Source organism: Eleutherodactylus coqui, chromosome 2 (assembly GCF_035609145.1).
Source record: "Eleutherodactylus coqui strain aEleCoq1 chromosome 2, aEleCoq1.hap1, whole genome shotgun sequence".
Classification (NCBI taxonomy): Eukaryota; Metazoa; Chordata; class Amphibia; order Anura; family Eleutherodactylidae; genus Eleutherodactylus; species Eleutherodactylus coqui.
In genome coordinates this window covers 176,208,066-176,230,276 of record NC_089838.1, presented here as the reverse complement: position 1 = coordinate 176,230,276, position 22,211 = coordinate 176,208,066, and the positions used below count along the sequence as shown (strand labels likewise).

The following is a 22,211-nucleotide window of genomic DNA, read 5'->3' as shown; positions in this document are numbered from 1 at the left end:
CGGGACGGTCAACAAATTGGACAAACATCCCTTATGGCAGCAATTACCATGATTCCCAAGCCCGAGAGAGATCCGCTGGACAAAGTTACCAGCCTATTTCCCTAATCAATATAGATATAAAACTCCTCACTAAAATTTTACCCTCACGATTAAATACAGCATTACCATCTATAATTGGAAGGGACCAAGTGGGCTTCGTCCCTGGCCGCCAAGCCCCAGATAGCATTCGCCAGATAACACACCTCACACATATCTGTCAAGCTAGGGGCATCCCTGCAATGTTGCTCTCCCTGGATGTCTATAAAGCCTTTGATACCTTAAGCTGGTCATACCTGTTCTCGGTACTAGAACATTGGAAGTTTCCCACTTAGTTCCTAACTTGGTTACGCATCCTATATAACTCCCCAAAGGCCTTTGTTCATTACAAAGACTTTTGCTCTGACAACTTTACAATCCAGCGGGGCACAAGGCAGGGCTGCCCACTTTCCCCGCTCCTCTTTATATTAGCAGTAGAGCCTTTAGCTATAAAAATCCGTAACAATCCTGACATTAGTGGAGTTGAGATTGCTGGGGTCCATCACAAAATTAGTTTGTTCGCAGACGATATACTCGCTATAATATCATCCCCCCACATTACAATCCCAAATCTCATGGCGGAGCTGTCCAGGTTCGGGTCAATCTCTGGTTTAAAAATCAATGAATCCAAATCAAAAGCTTTTAATCTCATCCTACCCCCACACACACTGTCCTTACTTCAATCCATTTTTCCATTTCAATGGTTGACGGGGTCCCTAGGCTACCTGGGGGTGAGCTTGACAAACTCCTATGATAAACTATACACACAAAATTACATACCACTCCTCCGTAAATTTCGTCTAATGTTTGAAAGCTGGGACCGATACCACATATCGTGGATTGGGAGAGTGAACTCCTTGAAGATGTCGTTTCTTCCCAAACTCCTCTACTTTTTCAGAGCTCTCCCAGTTCAGGTTCCTGGGCATTTCCTGAAAACCCTTCAGCAGATGACCCTCCGTTTTATCTGGAATAACTCTATCCCCAGAGTGGCACGTCCCACTTTGTACAGACATGGACGACTAGGAGGTTTGGGACTCCCACAAATTACAAAATATCAGCCCAGGTGGCTCAATTGGCCTCCTTACACTCCACCACAAACACCCCTCTCTGGCTCTCAATAGAGGCCATGGAAATCCACCCCCTCACAGTAGATGCACTATTGTGGATCCCTCCGACTCATAGGCCCACAATATCTAACCCAATCATAAAACATTCTCTAAGAGTCTGGGACTCCATAAAGTACTCCGGGAATCTGCTCTCCCCTCATCTGCCCCTACTGCCACTCTTACGTAATCCGCTCTTCTCTCCGGTGTATGACTCCCCTTCGGCCTTCCAAAACTGGACACAATGAGGTATCACTAAGGTCCACTATTTACTCTCCTGTGCAGGAGTGACCACGTTCCCCATCCTACAGAAAAATAAGGATATACCACCTACGGAACTATTCCATTATTTACAGTTAAAAAACCGGCTGTCCTTATTGAAAAATACAGAATCTCCACTCACCCTCACCCCCTTTTGAATCTTTCTGCCTTAAACATCTGCAGGCAAGAGGTATCTCTCAAATACATTTGAATCTTGTCCACACCTCTTACCGCACACAATTACCATATGTATCGAGGTGGGAGTGGGACTTGGGGGACGTTCTAAGTGAGGAGGAGTGGTCTCAGATTTGGAGTTCTACCAATCAAGGGGCCCATAACATATTAATGTTGGAAACCTCATACAAAATTCTACTTCGCTGGTACTTAGTCCCAACACGAATTGCACATGCGGTCCCTGGCTACTCTAAAGATTGCTTCAGAGGTTGCTTTTTTCCCCTGGAGACATGTTCCATACATGGTGGTTCTGCCCCAGGGTCAAAAGACTTTGGATTAGGACATACTCCCTAATTTACTCTGTAATATATCATAACCTGCGCAAAAATCCTTGGGAGGCCCTACTGAACAAAAAGATTAAAGATATATCTCCAAACTCTAGAAAACTGATTTCTTTCTTCTTCTTAGCCACAAAACAAAGCATAGCCCATTCCTGGCGTAAAGCTTCTAGATTTTTCCGAAGTTAAATGCAGCATGAATTGGTACCTGATAAATGAAAGGCTAACCTTGATAGCAGAAGATAAAACTGACAAATTTCTTAATATATGGACCCCATGGATAAATTATGCCCTCCCTACGGCGGGGATGAATCTACTAACCTAAACATGATGTCTTGGTACCTTTGCCCCTACAGGCGGGAGTCCTGAGAGAGAGGGATTACCCTTACACCCCCACCACCAACCCCCCCACCCCCAACATACTATTTGGCCCTGGCCATGCCATGATTGCTTAATGCATATTATTTTCTTGGAAGTCTGCATCGACAGTAGTGATTAAAACAACAATTGTTTGCTATTATCTTAGTTCACACCCATTTGGAAAATACAAGGTTTGTAATCACTTTGTTACATTAAGACTGGAAATCTTTCCATACTGCTGTACCCTTGTATGTAAGCTTAATTGAAAACTCAATAAATACTATTGTTTAAAAAAAAGAAAAAAAACAAAAATACATTACCTAACAGGCGCTGTCCGCTCCACTGCACTTCTCCGGCAGTTCCGTCCCACTTGTTTGCAGTTTTCAGCCAGCGCATCCTGGTTAGAGGGTTCAAACATCCCGCCTCCAGGAAGTGCTGACTCTGGCTGAGCCGCGATGCTTGAGAACCAATCAATCACTGCAACACTTGATGAACCAATCCCAGCCATTCAGAGCGATGGCTGTGATTGGTTCATTGAGCACTGCAGTGATTGAGCTGCGGCGCTCGAGAACCAATCAGAGCCAGTGCTTCCTGGAGGTGGGATTTTTGAACCCCCTGACCAGGAAGCGCTGGCTGAAGACTACAAACAAGTGCAGACGAACTGCCGGAGGAGAAGTGTGGCGGAGCGGACAGCGCCTGTTAGGTAATATATTGTGTGTGTGTGTGTTTGTTTTTTTTAATGCAGTTAGGGCTTATTTTAGGAGAAACAGATTTCCTACCGTTCAAGTTGCATTGTACCGCACGAAAACAGCAATGTCATGCAATGTAACACAAAGCAAGGCTCCATAGGGAAACTTGGACTACAAAAGATCGCAAATCGCAGCTGTATAGAGCATGCCATGACTGTTTGTTTTTTTTCCTTGCAATGTACCAGCCTACAAACATCGCTAATGTGAAGGAAACCATGGGCTTCACATACATGTGATATGTAGCATTGTCCTTTTGTGAGAAAATTGAATTTTTTTATTTTTTATTTTTTTTTACCGCCCGTGTGAAAGCTGCCTTAGTGAAATGATGGTTCTCATTATATATTAGGATAATATAGTTGATCACCATCGACACAATAGAAGCATTTCCACTTTTCCAAACCACTTTAAGAATCTTACCCTAGCCTTTTCTTCTTTCTCAAGTCTGCGCCTACGCTCTTCGCGCAGTAGACGTTTCCACTCCTGTTCCATTTCCTCACTTGGTGGCAGTCCTTGCTCCATTCTGGTATAGCACCTGTGCACAAACTTTTCCTTATCTCTTGCTTCCTGCTGCAGCTTGATGGAATTGGCTTGTTGCATTGACAGCTCCGCAATGCAGGACATCATTTTACAGGTAGTGTCTTTAATTTTCCTTTGACTTTCATTCATCTACCAAAATATTCACAGCCCAGAGCATGAGAAGAATGGCATCACATTTGTGTAAATCTGAAAATTTTAAAAGGGTTGTACTAAGTTTACCCTTGGCCCCTTTATTGTGGATAGGGGCTAAGGGTATGGTGGGGGTCCCACCACCATCCCACTAGAACGGGTCCCCAGTCTCTACCATATTGTGTGTATGGAGAAGCAATTGATCATACATTCTGCTGCTCTATTTATCTATATGGGACTCCTGGAGTTTGCTGAGCACCATACTCCATGTCAGTTGCAGAGAGATGTATTGAACAGCAGCATTGGTGTAGGGGGAAATAGGACCCCTTTTCTTATGATTGGTCCCAGTGGTTGGACCCCCACTGGTTAGACACACCTCTTATCCTGTGTATACGGAATATGTTTAAAACGTAGCAAATTCTCTTTAACCCCTTAAGGACCAAGTGCTGTAAATTTACAGCGCTTTAATCCTGGCCGACGGCAAAAATATGGCGTGGAATTAAAGCCTCTACTCCTGCAATCAAGCAGGAACAGGTTGGGTTCTCAGCTATTGGTCACAGCTGAGAACCTGGAAGAGAAGCAGGTTTTAACAGCTCCTGCCTTCAACTTTGCACATAGAGCTCAGTGTACCTGGGAAAAGAGAAGTATTACTTCCAGTACGTGACCCAGCGATCACGTGACCACTGGGTGCTCCCTGTTACAGCAGAGCTGCAGGGTCCTAGCAGACCCTGATCAGCTCTGCCAGTGACTATTGTCACTACAGGATGATATTTTTCCCTGTAACTGGGGCTCCTATGGATGCTCCAGCTACAGTAGAAAAGTGTGTAATAAAAAAAGAGACTCTGAATGACCCTCAGAGTTTTTGCATGACATCATGGATGGTAAAAAAAACAAAAAGGGACATAAGTAAAAATTACAAAATAAAAATTAAAATATATATGCATAAAGAAGAAAATAAATCTCAAACCATACATATTGTATATATCAAAATGTCCGAAACAAAATGATAAACCCATTCCCTTACTTATTTAAATTTACTGATTTAAAAAAAATTACTATAAATGTTTAAACTTTTTTTTTTAGCCTTTTACCCCCAATAAAACTTAAACAGGAAAAAAACGTCAATGAAAAATATTTTAAAAATGGCCCTATATGTCCTGGAGGAAAAAAAAGCAAAAATAATTTTGATAGCTGAAGGGAAAAAAAGGCAGTAAAACCACCACATGGGTAAAATCGCTAAAAGGTGTCTGGTCCTTTTACAGCTCGGTCGTTAAGGGTTTTTTATTTTCCAACATTATTGCTTATTAGAGATGAGCGAACACGTTCGGCCCCGCCCCTTTTTCGCCCGAACACCGAACTTTGCGAACACCTCGGTGTTCGGGCGAAAAAGTTCGGGGGCCGCCGTGGCAGCGCGGGGGGGTGCGGCGGGGAGCGGGGGGGAGAGGGAGAGAGAGAGGGCTCCCCCCTGTTCCCCGCTACTGCCGCCCGCGCCGCCGCGCATCTCCCCGGCCCCCGGCGGCACCCGGACACTTACGCGCGAACACTCCAGTGTTCGCTAAAGCCGGTGTCCGGGTGCGGATGTGTCCGTTACGGACACGTTCGCTCATCTCTATTGCTTATCATAAATTTAGCACATTTCAAATTTTCGCAGTTTCGCTTAGAATATTTTCTGATTTCCAGTAATCTATCTTTTGCACAGAACAGAATTTAAGTGTTGGACCACCTCTGATCACCACAATGAGAGGGCTCCTATACAAGATTAGCAATGTGACCTTCTCACTTGTATTTATAACCATCTATTTTGACTGGATATCCCTTTTTAATGTCAGCTGTGTTACATCTTAAAATATATCTTTCAAAAACTGCTTTTACCTTGACCCCTAAAGAAGAAAGGCTTACCTTGTAATGTGTGGGGACAAGCGTTTTGGGGGTTTTGTTTTGCTTTTTTTAATAATTTTTATATATCTGATATGTGGAATTCCAATGCTACTGCATGGAGCAAAGGCTTGTTCACTTTTGATTAGCATTCTGTTAGTATCTCTATGGGAATGGAGAGCTTACATGAATGTCCCTTTTTGGTACTCCCTATTTGGGTTTTAATTTTGCGTGCTCGTCTTCTAATGTACCATAAAATATTGTATTTGTACTTTTGTGCATACCTGTGCCTTTCTTTATCCTGCTTTTTCTACTTTTGGAATTTTTTGGATTGGTATTTTTTTGTTTTATTTGACTTTTTGATGGTGCCTGTTGATTAGTTTATCCCAAGATTTTCCTTTTTTCTTTCTTTCAATTACACAAACCTTTTTGGCGAGAATTAATGTGTCGTCCTTGCCATTCTCTGCTTTAATGCGTATTCTCTCTGAAAGCCTGGAAACTTGTTCATACAGTAAGTCCTTCTCCAGCAAGTGCTCCTCCTTCTCAGCCAGGCGCAGTTCCAACTGAATTAGAAAGATAAGGGATTAATGAGCACCACCAAATGACATCTATAGTAAGTCTACAGGGTCATAACCTGTCATATACCTCACCGTATTTAATTCTTCCAGTGTTCATTTAAGGCACAATACTAAATGTATTGAAACATGTATTTCTCAGTGACTTGGGCTGGGTTCAGACAGTGTTTCTGTGTACCCAGCCATACCATATGGATTGCCGAAAACTGCATATGCATGGAACCATATGCTGGAGAACAAAACTTGCTCCCTTTTTAATCATGGTTTTTAGAAATGAAAGCCTATGAGTGTATAGAACAGCTTAGTTAACTGCGCTATTCTGTCGATAGGTGAGCCGGGAATGAACACTCCTGCTAGAATGGGAGACAAGAGCTAGCATTTCTCTTCACTAATGCTGCCTGTGTAAGATCTCCCACCTCCCTCAGATTTTGTTGTGGGTTCTCTTCTGCACCTCTAGCGAGATGCTGCTTGTGTGATCTATCATACCCCTGCAGAATCTGGGTACTCGCCGCCCTCTAAAATACAGTACAACCCTAAATTTTCCACTGCTTGTGCATGACACAACACGACCTTCTAGCCATTATATAACTTGTATATGGATTTTTTTTTTTGCCAGTGGAGCCTTAGAGGCAAGCTCTGTCTCGAAGGGCCACTAGTATATTTTGTGCCGTGTGCTGTCTGTGCTAATCTATAGACTGCATACAGCCCCATTATATGCATGTGAGGACATGCACATTGACTTTTTTTCCCCCATATGGTATGCATGATGGTTTGTGTGAAAACACATGGCATATCCAATTCCTACCTGTTTCATGGATGAGAAATAGGACATACTAATATGCTGTCTCTGTGTAAATCAGACAGCCCATAAACTTGTGTTTTGAGCCTCTCGGGCGCAACTTCAACACACAGCTAGTGTGCACCTAGCCTATGTGTAGTTCTCCCTGAGCTAGTGGATGCAGGCTAGCTCCTATGATGTCTTATAGAGAACACATACAGGGAACACTTGATCCTGCTCTCATATCACTCAGAAGCAGTATAGAGAATATTGTTCAGTCCTGTTGAGCAGTGTAGCTGTAAATCGAATACTAGGATGATAGAAGATGGTGTTGCAGCAGTATACACAGTTTTATATTTGCCCCTCTCTACAGCACCTTCCTCCTCTCCTCTGCATAGGTTGTATGGGCAGAATGTAACCTAATAACTCCGTGATCTCAATATGAATGTTACCAATATGTAAGTGTGAATTATCAATATAGATAGTGGGGGAAGGAGGCATGGGTGGCATCTCTTCTCTATTAAGATACATATTACACAGTTTCTTATATCCATTTGCACTATTGATTTTATGCAAAGTTTGTTAAAATAAGACTGCCTATTTAAGTTACTAAGGAGACTGATGATGGCAGAGTACAAATACCATAGAAAAAAGGTTGTTTGGCATTTTCTTATTTATTATACATGCTCCTGCTTTAACAGGCAGAAATTGTGGCTATATATATATATATATATATGCCCCAGTATTCATATTTTCATATTTGCCATTGGCGAGCCTTCAATCTACCACGGCACTGATAAAGCAGTGAGATGCTTTTAATGCTCAACCTATATTATGTACCACCTGTACGAACATTCTGTGTTTTGTGAGGTCATATCTGTGATTATACTCAGGCTTACATTTAAACCATTATTTCAATGTTGAGATGTTCATTGTATCATTTTTCTGTTTTAGCATGAATAAGCCTGTAAATGTCATCTACCTGGCTTTAATACACGAGGCCTTACCCTTAGTGCCTTCTCCTCTTCCTTGCTCTCATTCAATTCTAGCTAAGAAAAAGACACTTGACAATAGTGTGCTGTGCTGTCAGCTTGCTCACTTCATATGTCTCACGATCCACTGCTTGCTCAAGCGGGTTCACCTGCCCCCGGTCCTGGGCTTAAACAGCAGAAAATTCCATGCAGGAAAAAGTGTCATCCACGCTTGCTTGCAGAATAAAATGTATAATCTTCCTTTATTTAAACATATTTAAAATTTGCCAGGTATACACATCTCTGGACCAGACGCGTATCGGCTGCACAGAGCCTTCGTCAATTCTAGCTACTGCTTCAGTATTCATACGTGCACATTTTTTCATTCCCTCTACCTAAATATTATATTTAAGATGTACACATTGTCATGCAACATAAAGCAAGGAATGTACCTAGAATAATGTTTAGTTCCTTATTACAACAGTCACCATCCTCACCTCCTCCATTTTCTTCATGAGATCTGGTATTGATGGATCCTTTCCGTCTAGTATGCGTATCCGGCTTTCTGTATCAGGGCTCTGTGCCAGTTTCTCCAGTTCAGCTACTCTGTCGTTACACTGGGAAAGCTATTTCACCAAAGTTAGAACATTAGATTCAAAAACATCATTTTATATATTGACTGGCATCTACTATCAAGTTATGTAGTAACTACCCCTATTTCCTTCTCGACCAACTTCTGTCTGATTTACAAAAATACTAATATTTCATCTGTGGAAACTATTTAGGATTCGTATAACCCACATGCTTTGAAAGGGATTGCTAACTTTTAGATGTTTGCAGCTGGATGCATCATGGCATTTGCCTAAATTAGTATGGAATTATTCAAGTAATTGATCGTACAAGGCAGAATCCAACAGAACATGGTCTGTGAATGTTCCATGTTAAGAGTTTAAGGGAAAATTATAGTAAGCAACTCTGAATACAAGCATTCTCTATTGAATGTACTATTTTAAGAGTTGTGTTTTTATTTTATTTTTTTTATTCTCACATGGGATTTTAACATTTAGGACTATACTGCTTTTCTAGTAACTTTACAATTTAGATGGGATGAAGACACAGGAACGCATCTGTAATGTAAGCATCAGTGCAAATTGTAAATATTCTCATTAATACGTCTAAATCTTTAGGTGCAATAAAGGATTATTGTGGAACTGCCCCATTTCCCATACTACTTCTAAAAGTTCATTCACATGCTGTATCTTGGGTTTATGAAGGATCTACATATCTATGAGTATCTTCTGTTCCCATTTTTTTTTTTTTTTTTCTAGGACCTAATTCCCATTTACACAGGCAGATAACTGCTCAAAGATCGCTCAAATGACAGCTTTGAGCAATTATTTTGCATAAAAAATAATTGGTCTTTAAGTAGCTACTTAAATACCAATTAGGTATGCAAATGAAGCCTTCACTGAACACTGCTAATAGCCCAAGGCTATTGTCTGTGCTTAGATCCTTTGTTCTCCACAGGGAAACAATGCTATCAGCACTCCCCCATGGAGAACTAAGATAAAAGTGAGTGATTTTTATGTGAGCTTGATTTTAACGATCACCTAAAAGTGCCCGAAATGTGGTTGCCCCACGCCCATTTACACGCACCGATTTTTAGCGATAATCGTCCAGTGTAAATGGGCCTCTACTTTAGTTTTTATCAGGTAAAAACCCCACCTGGATTCTAAACATACAGATAATACAATCGCTGACAATTTGACAGCTTGTAGCTCTGACCTGGATTTGAAGAGTTATAAGATCTGACTCCAAAGCCTTCTTATTTGGTAACTCTTTCTTGATTTGTTCAATTTGCCTTGTTTCTTCTGTGACCTTCATCTTCATGAAGCGAATCTTTTCATCCAGTGCAATCATCTCTACATCACCATTTCTTAGAAGCATTTCCTGAGTATTAATCTTCTCATAAAAGATGCAGACCTCTTCCTCCCGCTCAATTAAATGGACTCCTCTGTTAATAGCCATGAAAAATCATTCAAATACAGCAACATTACAGCATAAGCATAAATTGGTTACTTCCCCTAAGTACAACCTAAGTTAATAAGCAGTAATTAACAAATTAATGAATTGGCCGACCCTAGAAAGCAAGGGAGAGGACTTGGGGCTCCTTCACACTGGTGAGAAAATTGCACAATTTTCTTGCGATGGGAGAGTAAGTGAAAACACATTATGAAACCAATGATTTTCAATGTTTCATTCTCATTTGTAATGTTTTCACTCTTGTGGTGTTATGTGAAACGACTGCCTGTTTACTGTGAGTGGAGGTAGACCGGTCGTTGGCTCTACCTTCATTCACTAGCAATAATCTTTGTGTAGAAGCACAGTAACAATTATCGCTGGGACGACCTGGCAGGCATCTTGCGTCCAACAGGTCAGCCCGTGTAAAAGAACCCGTAGAGTCAGTGTGTTTTCTCTCCTAGGTTTGGCAGATATGTTCCTTCCCTGTTAGAAAGCCTTTATAATAAGGAATTGTCCATAGCATTTCATTACTACTCTTCAGGCCATATACAGAGTGATCCCTGTCCATAAGCCTGAAGGATTTCATCTCTACTTTCCAGCCCGGATCCAGTGGGTGATCTCTCTCCCTCAGCCGTGGGCTGCATTCCCATGAACGTATATCGGCTCGGTTTTCACGCCGAGCCGATATACGTCGTCCTCATCTGCAGGGGGGGGGGGGGGGGTGATGGAAGAGCCAGGAGCTCCCGCCCCCTCTCTGCCTCCTCTCCGCCCCTCTGCACTATTTGCAATGGGGAGAGGCGGGGGCAGGGCTAATTCTCGGCACTTAGAGAGGGGGCGGGAGCTCAGTTCCTGCTCCTGGCTCTTCCATCCTCCCCGTCCCCCTGCAGATGAGGACGACTTATATCTGCTTGGCATGAAAACTGAGCCAATATACGTTCGTGGGAATGCAGCCTAAGGTTTAGGTTGTAAGGGCCTGTCCCCTTGTGCCTTGCATAGTAGCTCAAGCTCAGTGCTGTATTTCTTCTTTTTACAGAGGAGTTCCTCTGTAAGCAACTGGGAAGAGAACCTACTGGGGACACCAGAGGAGATTTTTGGAGCTGTGGTAGTAGGATGTCACTGTATGTGACATGACTGAGCATACCACTAATATAGTTTGTACAAATAGCCAGATATAAGGCTGGACATCTAACGTATCACCAGAATTAATATTGGTGCATCAGCAGTAGTCAGATAGAGCGTTACTGCATAACCACAAGGGATGCGATAGATAAGTCACTGGAGATGGTGCCATAAATTTTAAACAAATACAGACTATGAAAGCCTAGTTGTAGGTCCTGGTCCTTAACTGCGGTGCCCTCTGCTGGTCTAGGTAAGCAAGGCTATGTATGCTACTCTGCTAAAGGTTTTTAGGTGATGCTAGATATCTTGCTATGGTTGTGATTATACTAAATGTCCACATACGTACACTGCTCTGCTTCTCCTAGGTGTTTACCTCTTAAGAGAGTAGCAGGAATTCCAAACATTGTATAGAGAATACCAGTAGCCATTACCTGACACCTTTTCATTACATCAGTACAGACTGTGTAACTCCTGGGACTGCTTCCCAGCATGGCAAAGCTAAGGAATTCCTATCCTGGTTCAAAGATTTGTTGTCTTCAGGTTTTAAGAATGGAGATTTTCAGGGAGACAAAAAACAAGATCTCGGTACTACTCTTGACCATCAGATTCAGATGATCCATATGCATGCCTTATTAAAAGCGGTTAAATCTACAGTAGAATCAGAAAATAAATATTTCACACAAACAGGAAAGATTATTTGATTCCCAAAAACTGAAGGAAGAGCCCTAGTTCCATCAGAAGAGTCCTCTCTTTTGAAGTATACTATGGACCATGACGCAGAACCAATCTAAAAAAGTTTATGCATTTGATTCAACTGCAGCAAAGGTAGCATCCGTTCCACGGCCCCAGAGTTCTCAAAGTCTGGTTGAGCGACTTAACACAGGATTTTGAAGATAAAGTATATAGGGATGAGGTTCTGCAGAAGATATCGTTATTCAAATCAGCATTGAAATTTGTCCTTCAGAGAGCAATAGGTTCTCTTTCATGTTCTTCGCCCTAACCAACTACAGCTAGGAGATGTTCCTTATATGAACCACTTTTGTATTCATCCAGTTCTATTTGGCCTCAATTGGAGATCTTAAAGTCTCTGAGTTAGACACAATAAGAGTTAAGGCTCATTTACACAGAACGATAATCACCCAAAATTCGCTCAAAACGACCGTTTGAGTGACAGTTTTGAGTGATCATCTTTGCATAACTCTAAGTAGCTGATTAGCTACTAAAGAGTTAATGCAGGTGGAGTGGGATACTGCTGCAATAGCTCCTAGAACAATGTTGTTTGTTCTCGGCGCTTTCAGCTGGTGTCCCGCTGAGTACTGCCAGCGGGATACTAGCTGAAAGAATGCTATCAGCACTGCCTGCTGAGATATCAGTGTGTGGAGCTGATAAGGCTCATGGCTAATTTCTAGCTGGCTAGAAATGAATGATGAACGAACAGTGTACGATAGACACAACGATTATCGCTCAAAAGACTGGTTTTGAGCTAATTTTGAGCGATAATCGCTGTGTCCAAATGGGCCTTTAGATTTACTGAAATGAACAAGATGATGCTACCTAAGTCCTTTTGTGGCCAGAAGGAAAGGCTCTCCAAGATCCAGAACCAGTAATAAATATCTTGACAAAAGAAGAGCATTCATTGCCTGAATAAGCAAACAGCCATCTTCAAAAGAAAAAACAACAAAATCACAAAAGTTCAGAAGATTGATACCTGGCCTATAGGACCATGGTTATCAAGGTTAAGAGCTTTTTTTTCCCTCAGTGGTCAAAGAGGTCATCAGATGCCTGTGTCTCATCAATTAAAAGAGTTTAAGCAATACAAATCTGGGAAAAGCCTGAGAATTCTGTGTCTACCTAAGCAAGAAACTATTTGATTTTCTATTCCTTTAAGAATTCACAGAGAAGTTTGCTCTGGAGGAAGACCCATCTACAGATATAGGACAAGGAGTCTATTTCAAAATATTCCTGGTCCTAAAGTGAGGAGGCAAATGAAGGCTGGTCCTAGACCTCACTTTTTTTTAACCAATTCGTTCACACAAAGAAATTCAAAATAGAGTCTATCCACTCAGTCATCAGTGCTGGGCAGAGGTGACTTACTTGCCAAATACTTACCTTCATGTGCCAATCCTACCCAGCCACAAAAAGCTTTTGAGAATTGCAGTTCCGACTCACACCATATTCCACCATTTTCATTTCACAGGTCTGCTGTTCATTATCTTATCAGTGCCTCTAACATGCAACAATTGAGTGGTCAGTCTAGTGCTCTCTCACTTTCAGGCTCATCTCCACAATCATCAGTCTGGTACAGCCAAAAAAATTACCCACTGCTTTTCTATCAAAAAAAGCAGGGAGGCACCAAGGGCCCAGACGATGGGCAATGAATGCAGGCCACTGATGCAGAAGAATATGTACTGGGGATCACGGCTATAAATATCAGGAGGGCCCCAAGTAACAAAGGGGACTATCCCAGCCACAAGAGCCTGCATCTTGTGGAATAGAGTTTCAATTGAGAAGTGTTTATACAGATAGTTAGGAGGAAGGGGAGGCCAGTACTGGATGCCATAGTGACAGCAGTGTGCCAAACCTCTGCTCCTGGTACCACTCTCAGCAAGCTCAGACACTAGATGGTCTCTGTGTCTGCTGGAGAGGAAAACTAATCGTATGTCTACCCTCCTCTCCCTCTCATACATCTGCATACAGTCCTATTTTGCGTTTTTGATGTCAGAATTTAATTCCTTTTGATGTTCAAAGCTGTTCAGTGAAAGGTTCTGCAAGTAGGGTGAGAGTACTGTCAAGTACTGTTAGAAATTGTAAATAAAGGGGGAATTCACCCAGATGAAACACTTGTGCAGGATCACAGATTTAATGGGACCAGAGAAAACACATTTCTGTAAGGTAGCCTCTAACCCCAGTAAATCTATTCAAACGCCTTTTATGCATCCAGAGCTAGGAATAAAGAAAGTACACGACCAAGGTCAGCAGTCTTGGGCCACATTCACACAGGAGTATTTGTGTACACAATACACAGTGTTATAGAACCCATTGATTTCAATGAGTTCGTTCATATGCGCGTATTTTTCCTACACATTAAGATTGCACGAACCCCCCCCCCCCCCCACAGCATGCTCTACTTTCTTGCGCATCAATATAGAAGTAAATTGATATGCACAAATCTACACAGAATACGCTATGAGATGTATTCTTTTTTTCCTGCAAAATTAGTGTCGCACACATCTGGAACTCATTAGACCAATTAGCCATTTCAACAGCTGGGAGCATCGGTGTGCATTTTTTGGCAGGTGCAGTTGTGCACAACTTGCGTACGTAAAAAGTAAACGCTCGTTACGCAAACATGTGGCATTCATGTGCGTGCAAATACACATATGCTCGTGTGAAACTAAACCTAATGAGATTCGGGAACCATCTGGAGCCTGTCTGTGGGACGAAAGCTAGTTGATCTGCAGCAATCAACATTGGAGTTGGATGCTGAGGATTTAAGCATAAATGTTTACATCAGTATTCAATATGGAAGTAAAACGAAAATTAGCCTGGAAAGTAGTTTCTGTGGCAGGTTTGGGTAAAGTGATAAGTGCCTCTAACATTTCTGAGGGAAAAAAACATCCATTGCCTCATTTAACACTGTCACCAGATAGAGGGCCAGAAGGTAAGAGTATTTTTTTATAATAACCATTAGAGAAGCCATCTGGGCCCAGAGGTTTTAACGTTTTGATGGCTTCTAGAACTTCAGACCTAGAGATCAGTGAAGAAAGAGAGACTAATTGGTTGGGTGGCAGGCATGGAGATTAATATTATGAAGAAAACTTGAAATTTCTTTCAATTGGGGATGATGCATAATTGCATTCACTCTTAGACTATAAAGAGAGGAGTAGTATGAGGCAAATGCATTAGTTGGTTAAAAAAAATGCTTATAGAGTTGCTGTAGATAGATCGGGGAACATCAAAATATTGTATGGGCTTGGTAAAGACCCTCTTCGCCTTGCTTTCTTTGGTCTGATTCGAGCTAGGACATGCTGTGGAGCTGGTTCTGGGGCAGAGCGAGCTTTGGAAATTCTGTGTACTCTATCAATAATGTATTCCACTAGAGATTGGGATTAAAGTGAAGTGTAAAAGAACTGAAGTATGCATTGAGGAAGGTCAACAGGAGACACAGATTCCAGAATTCAACAGATTTTAATGTTTCTTAATGACCTATCTTCAAGGTCGATAACTATTTTGCGTAGACTGGAAACTAGAGATGAGCGAGCATCCAAATGCTCGGGTCCTCATTATTCGAGTCAAGCTTTTTGTAAAATTCGAGAGCTCTATTCGAGTAACGAACCCCATTGACTTCAATGGGAGACTCGAGCATTTTTGCATGGGACCCGCCGGCTGCAGAGTTTTTTTTTATTATTATTTTGTTCGTGTGTGTGTTCGTTCTCTCTCTCTCGCCAGCCACAAACTACCATTGAAATGTGCAGCGTCGCAGCGGGGAGGGGCCAAAACTGGGGCGGGGGTCGAACACGGTGTGATGCTCGCTCGAGCACCGAGTATGCTAATACTCGAACGAGCATCAAGCTCGGCAGAGTACATTCGCTCAACTCTACTGGAAACCTCTTTCCCTTTAGAACACTATGGGCATTCACCAGCTCTTTGTGGACAGTAGAAAATTTGCCAATTTTTTGTTCAACATCGGCTGTACATGTGGCGAGATGATAAAGTTGTTTGGAAATTTTTTGCATATCTCGAGAGATATCTTTTTGAAGAGATGAATGCAGCTCTTTCAATGTGTTTGGAAGATAGGCCTTTGGAGTAAGGGGAGGCCTGTAGACAGCTCAGAATAACTCCTTTAGTGACCTCTGGAGACAAGGCTAGGGAAGAGCCAATGGATGAATATTGTGATAGAAAACACGGCTCCTCAGAAGTCGTTGCCATTTGTTCCGGTTCTGGGCTATGAATATGGGAATCTGCTTCTCCACTGGTGCCATTGGAGCCAGAAGGGAAAAAAATATTTGAGCTTTCTGGGTGCTGTATATTTGGCACGTTTTCAGCCTATTTTAGTCTAGGAATAGCAAATTTTTTTAATTGGCAATATTCCCTTCGCTAATTATAGGAGAATGTTTGTCTCCAGCAAATTGCTCTCTGTCTACAAAAAATGAGTCAAGAATGTCTGCTATGTATAAGGAGACAAGTGACAAAGACTAGCTTGAATGGTCAGGTTATGAGTCGCTATAGAGCCATAAATGGTCAAAAATGCAGGTTTCAATCTACCATGGCTTTATGCTAGGTTACAGTTCTGAAATAAAGGGAATTATTGAAATGATTAAAATGGCACCTAGTTATGCGGAAAGGAGGATGCAGGCAAGGATGATAATATGAGTGCCAGGGGCCCCTTATGAGCCTTAACAGTGTCTTCTCAGCCTCCAGCAGAATAAGACGCAGGAGTCCTATCCTGACACACAAATTCCCTCAGCTGAAGCGCCTGAGTTCCAGCCACTGTGGAGACTAGTCCTCTGCTTTGCCTCCCTCTCTTTGCAGCTAAGGAGCCTGGAGATCTTTGCCCCACGGTGCAGTGTACTCAGGCCTCGCTCCAAGGGCAGGCAAGCCTCCACAGCAGGCCTCAACGCCACGCCCTATGCTGACAGAGAAGCCGGGATCCAAGTGCTCGAGTATGAGGTGCCATCCTGAATTCCTCTGCAGTCCCTGGCAGTGTGACTAACAGGAAGAGGACTCCGCCGATAATGTAGAAAAGACTGCTAGTGGATCCAGCTTCCAGCACGTGAGAGCATGCAAAGAAGAGTCAGGAGATCAGAGGACTAGTGTTCGTCCCCACAGCAGACAAGATGCCTTCAAAGCCAATGATTGACATTTTTCCTTCCTGGCCCCATAAAACACATTTCTCTGTGGCATGTGTGTTATTGAGGGCAGTTAATGGAGTTTTCCACCCGCAGTAGATTTGTTTTCCCAGAGGAGCATTTTGCATCCACATCTTCACAAGCTGCATCTCTCAGCCTGGAAGCTAAAAGTAAAAAGTAATTCTCTCAAATTTTTGCAATCTATGTAATCACTGTAATATTGGCTGCCCACAGAGCTTCTACCATCCAGATATATAATAGAATCTCGGTCTCTTCAGAACATGGTGTGGTCAAAACAGCCTCTCTGGTTTTTCTTACCGCAATCCTACAGATAAAAAAAACCCCTTGAAGTTGAATCCACTCAAAGTGTGATTTACAGCCACCAATTTGACGTTACAGTGGAAGTTCTTTAACAATCATATGGTTAGAACTTTCTTAAAAGTAGTTCCTGCCTTCTAAGCTCCTGCATGGGATCTAACTGTGGTGTTTACCAAACAACCGTTTGAGCCAATGACTTGCCGCTCTGAGATTCTTATCCTTCATAGATAAACCTCGAGCAGTAAATTTACTTATCCGTTCTCTTTCCAAATTTGCAGGATGAAGAACAAGAAAAATTGCTTAGTCTTGATGTCAAAAGAGCAGTGTCACTGTATATCCATAGGACTCAGAGGCACAGTTATTATAATACAAAGGTCCCAATAAATGACAAAAGGCTAGCAAAGCCACCCTTGCAAGGTGGGTTAAAGGGCCAATTGAAAAATTTAAAAAAATGCAGCAACCTTTCCCTATGTATTTCGGAGCACATTCTACAGCTAAACATGCCGAGCAACCACATGGCAGCCTTCATCTATACTAGGGGCTAGAAAAACTCTCAAAATAAGACTCAAATTTTGGCAAGAGAGTGTGACAAACGCCATATAAGTTGTTTTTTTGTGTGTTACAAATCTCATTTGTGCTTGTGCTGCCATAGGGTGATCAAGAAAGTGTAAATTTGCTTACTGAAATTCTATTTCCTGGGGTCTGCAGGCAGCACAAGTCTCCCACCCTAGGTTATAACTTTAATATTACTTTATTATGAAACGCTCATTTTAAGCCCTCTGTCTTACTTTTATAAAGGTAGGACAACAGGTTAATTAGTAGAAATTAACTAATCAATCAGTCTCTGGTTGCACCTAGGGGACCTAACCCATTTGTACTTCTGCTGCCATAAGACTCCAGAAAATAGAAATTTCAGTAAGTACATTTACGCTTTTAGCTAATCTAATACTTCTGTATTATTGCTCAGTGTTAAAGGGGTTTTCCAGGACTGAAATAGAAAAATTTTACCACTGTGGAATGGTGTGAAATTCAAAAGCTATACTCCCCTCCTTCTGTTGCCCACCATGCGCTGAAGTCCTGATCCGCGCCATTCTAGAGCTAGCAGTGATCAAGTGCTATTCATTATGCATATGATCCCTTAGCCAGCAATGACTGTCCATAGACATGCAATAGTAAAAGATTCTGCCCTGCCCACGAGCAGAAATCAACTGCAATTTTTCAGCTTGCGGGGAAGAATCGCAGCATGTTCTAATTTATGCATAAAATCGCACGAACTGCTTCCAGCGGAAGTATTGCAGGACATCATGTCATCGCCCAGTGCCGACTCGTTGTGCGCACCGGCTCAACAGCCGAGACGCTCGCTGCGGATCTGAAGAGGAGAGTATGAGGTCTCTGGGGGCGCTGGGTCTGATTCCGCTACGAGATTTCGCAGTCGGAATCTGACATGGCTGTGGGCATGAGGCTTTAGTCAGATTTGAACTTAAGACTCCAGTACTGCAAGGCAGCAGTGTTAACAACTGAGCCTCCACACTTGTTCTTTCACCTCCAGAGCAACAAGAATAAACACAAAGTGAACATAAAAAAAAATCAATACAGTTTTCACCTTTGGTCATATTTGAACCTAGCATGGCAGCAATGTTAGCTACTCAACCACCAAGCTCGTTTTCTTTTCTTCTCCCTCCTCCAGAGGAGGAGGAGGAGAAGAAAGGGAGGAAAAAGAATAAACAGAATGAGAATATAAAACCTCCATGCAAATGTTGTCCTTAGTCAGACATGAACCTAGAACACCAGTACTAGAAGACAACCATGCTAGCCACTGAGCCATCAAGCTTTTTCCTCCTCCTGCTTCTTCCTTCTACGGAGGAGAAGATGATCTTATTGTTCTCTCCCTCCTCCTTCCCCTTCTCCCTTACTACCTCCTTATTCTCCTTCTCCTCTAGAGATGGAGGAACAAGGAGGAAAAAGCATGGTAGCTTAGTCATCAGCACTTTTGTCTTGCAGCGCTGGGGTATTGGATTAAAATTTCACCGAGGATCATGTCTGCATGGACTTCATGTGTTCTCTTTGTGTTTCTCATTCTCCTCTTCCTTCAGAGAAGAAAGAATGAGGAGCAAGCAAGGTGGCTCAGTCCTTAGCACTGTTCTCTTGCAGTGCTGGAGTCCTAGATTGAAAGCTGACCAAGGGTGACATCTATATTTGTGTGTTATGTTCTCTTTGTCCTTATTCTTATTGCCCATTTCCTCCTCTGGAGCTGAAAGAAGTGTGGTGGCTCAGTTGTTAGCACTGCTGCCTTGCAAGTCTGACCAAAGTTGATGTCTGTATTGGGTTTTTCAAAGTTGATGTTGTCTTTGACAAGATTTAAACCTAAGACCCCTAAAGCGCAGGGCCTGTTCTGGCTAAAAGGGGGCCTCAGACGTAGGGGGATAACAGTCCCCCCATTTCTGGGATCTATCTTGAAACAATGGGATGGGTTTGCAGCAAGGACAGGTCTGATATTAGTACCTGGCTTTTGGACGCCTCTGGTGGGCAATCCGGATTTCCCGTTGGGAATGCGGGGCTTACCACTATTGGACAGAATGGGGATTCCAGTCCCTAGAATTCGGGATGTAATGACAGAGGGTGGAATCAAATCAATGGAAGCACTGCTAGGAGAGGAAGGCCCAATGGCCGATGCGTGGCTTCAATATCTACAATTGAATCACTATATCCGAGCACAGGGCCAGGTCTCAGAGGTACTGCGACGGTCCACCCCCTTTGAGGACATGTGTGTAGCATCTCCCGAGCGGAGATCTCCGTGGTCTATGGCATGTTGGCAGCCAGGGACACGCGAGACGGGGGAGCGAGTTTCAGGGGAAGCTGGGAGAGAGAATTGGGTCAGCAACTCGCAGATAACGACTGGACCAAATCACTCGTCATGACCCATAAAATGTCTGTCTCCGGCAGACATCACAAATTGAATTACAAAATCTTGTCTAGGTGGTACCGTACACCAACTCGCCTGGCCAAGATGTATCCTAATGTCAGTGGCAACTGTTGGAGATGCCTGAATAGCCCAGGGTCGATGATACACATCTGTTGGTCCTGCCCACTGGTGTCCACCCTATGGAGCAAGATAAACGCCCTATACAACACCCTCACCACGGGAAGAATTTCCTTCTCACCAGAGATTGCCCTCCTTTCTATTATCCCAGGCTCCATAACCTCGATTAAGAAAGGTGTCCTCAGGTTCTTTCTCCTAGCTGCAAGACAAGTGATACCGCAATTGTGGAATACTAGGACGACCCCTAAGCGCTTAATGTGGGTAAAAGCCATGGATGACATTATGCACAGGGAAGAATTAAGGGCTACAGATTAAACTAAATTTTCCACTCACTACGCCACATGGGCGACCTGGCTAAGCTTTCGCTCCTCTGCTAAATTTAACTCATGGATAATTAATGATGTGCTACAACCCTAAATATAGCTGCGATGAGCAGTTGTGTTTGATAATAACAGAATTTGGATGGCCGCCGCCGGACGGGTAAGCCCCTCCCGTACCCTGCCCCCCTAGGGCCTATAGTAGTCCTTTCCTCCCCTTTCTTGTTCCCTTTCCAACCTTTCCCCCCTCTTCCTCTTCTCTCCCGCTTTCTTGTTTTCAACTCTCTATTTTCTATTTCTTTCCCGATTTAGCTAAACTAATGTCTTGACTTCATAGTGTCGACATGGGCTACAACACAGAGGCTGGATGGACTCTCCACCCTCTCCTCTGCACTTAAGTATACTCAAGTTTTTCTATTTGGTTATAAGTTGTTAACAAATTTTAAGCTATTTTTGGTATCAGCATTAGAGATGAGCGAGCACCAAAATGCTCGGGTGCTCGTTACTCGGGACGAACTTTTCGCGAAGCTCGAGGGTTCGTTTCGAGTAACGAACCCCATTGAAGTCAATGGGCGACCCGAGCATTTTTGTATTTCGCCGATGCTCGCTAAGGTTTCCTTGTGTGAAAATCTTGGCAATTCAAGAAAGTGATGGGAACGACACAGCAACGGATAGGGCAGGCAAGGGGCTACATGTTGGGCTGCATCTCAAGTTCACAGGTCCCACTATTAAGCCACAATAGCGGCAAGAGTGGGCCCCCCCCCCCCTCCCAAAAACTTTTACTTCTGAAAAGCCCTCATTAGCATGGCATACCTTAGCTAAGCACCACACTACCTCCAACAAAGCACAATCACTGCCTGCATGACAATCCACTGCCACTTCTCCTGGCTTACATGCTGCCCAACCGCCCCCCCTCCCCCCCACAGCGCACACCAAAGTGTCCCTGCGCAGCCTTCAGCTGCCCTCATGCCACACCACCCTCATGTCTATTTAGAAGTGCGTCTGCCATGAGGAGGAACCGCAGGCACACACTGCAGAGGGTTGGCATGGCTAGGCAGCGACCCTCTTTAAAAGGGGCGGGGCGATAGTCCACAATGCTGTACAGAAGCAATGAGAAATAGAATCCTGTGCCACCGCCATCAGGAGCTGCACACGTGGGCATAGCAATGGGGAACCTATGTGCCACACACTATTCATTCTGTCAAGGTGTCTCTGCATGCCCCAGTCAGACCGGGCTTTTTAATTCATAGACACAGGCAGGTACAACTCCCTATTGTGAAGTCCCTGTCGACCGACAGCATGGGTGGCTCCCTGGAACCCACTGGCGGTACATAAAAATATCCCATTGCATTGCCCAACACAGCTGAGGTAGTAATGTCGTGCTTAATGCAGGTGGGCTTCGGCCCACACTGCATGCCCCAGTCAGACTGGGGTTCTTTACAAGTGGACACATGTAGGTTAAACTCCGTGTGCACCTACAGCATGGGTGGCTCCCTGGAACCCACCGGCGACACACAAAAATATCCCATTGCATTGCCCAACACAGCTGAGGTAGTAATGTCGTGCTTAATGCAGGTGGACTTCGGCCCACACTGCATGCCCCAGTCAGACTGGGGTTCTT

The 22,211-nt window shown here is 43.3% G+C and overlaps 1 protein-coding gene across 2 annotated transcripts in view; it reads right to left on the bottom strand.

Annotated features, from left to right (window-relative positions):
* CCDC146 (coiled-coil domain containing 146) overlaps nucleotides 1–22,211 on the bottom strand; it is a 129,349-nt gene that overhangs the window by 6,309 nt on the left and 100,829 nt on the right. For both annotated transcript variants that reach the window (XM_066591993.1, XM_066591994.1), the window contains exons 15-18: nucleotides 9,711–9,939; nucleotides 8,423–8,551; nucleotides 6,027–6,164; nucleotides 3,478–3,726 (exon numbers count right to left, since the gene is read on the bottom strand). In XM_066591993.1, coding sequence (XP_066448090.1) covers nucleotides 3,478–3,726; nucleotides 6,027–6,164; nucleotides 8,423–8,551; nucleotides 9,711–9,939 — 745 coding nt within the window. The remainder of the gene's footprint in view (nucleotides 1–3,477; nucleotides 3,727–6,026; nucleotides 6,165–8,422; nucleotides 8,552–9,710; nucleotides 9,940–22,211) is intronic.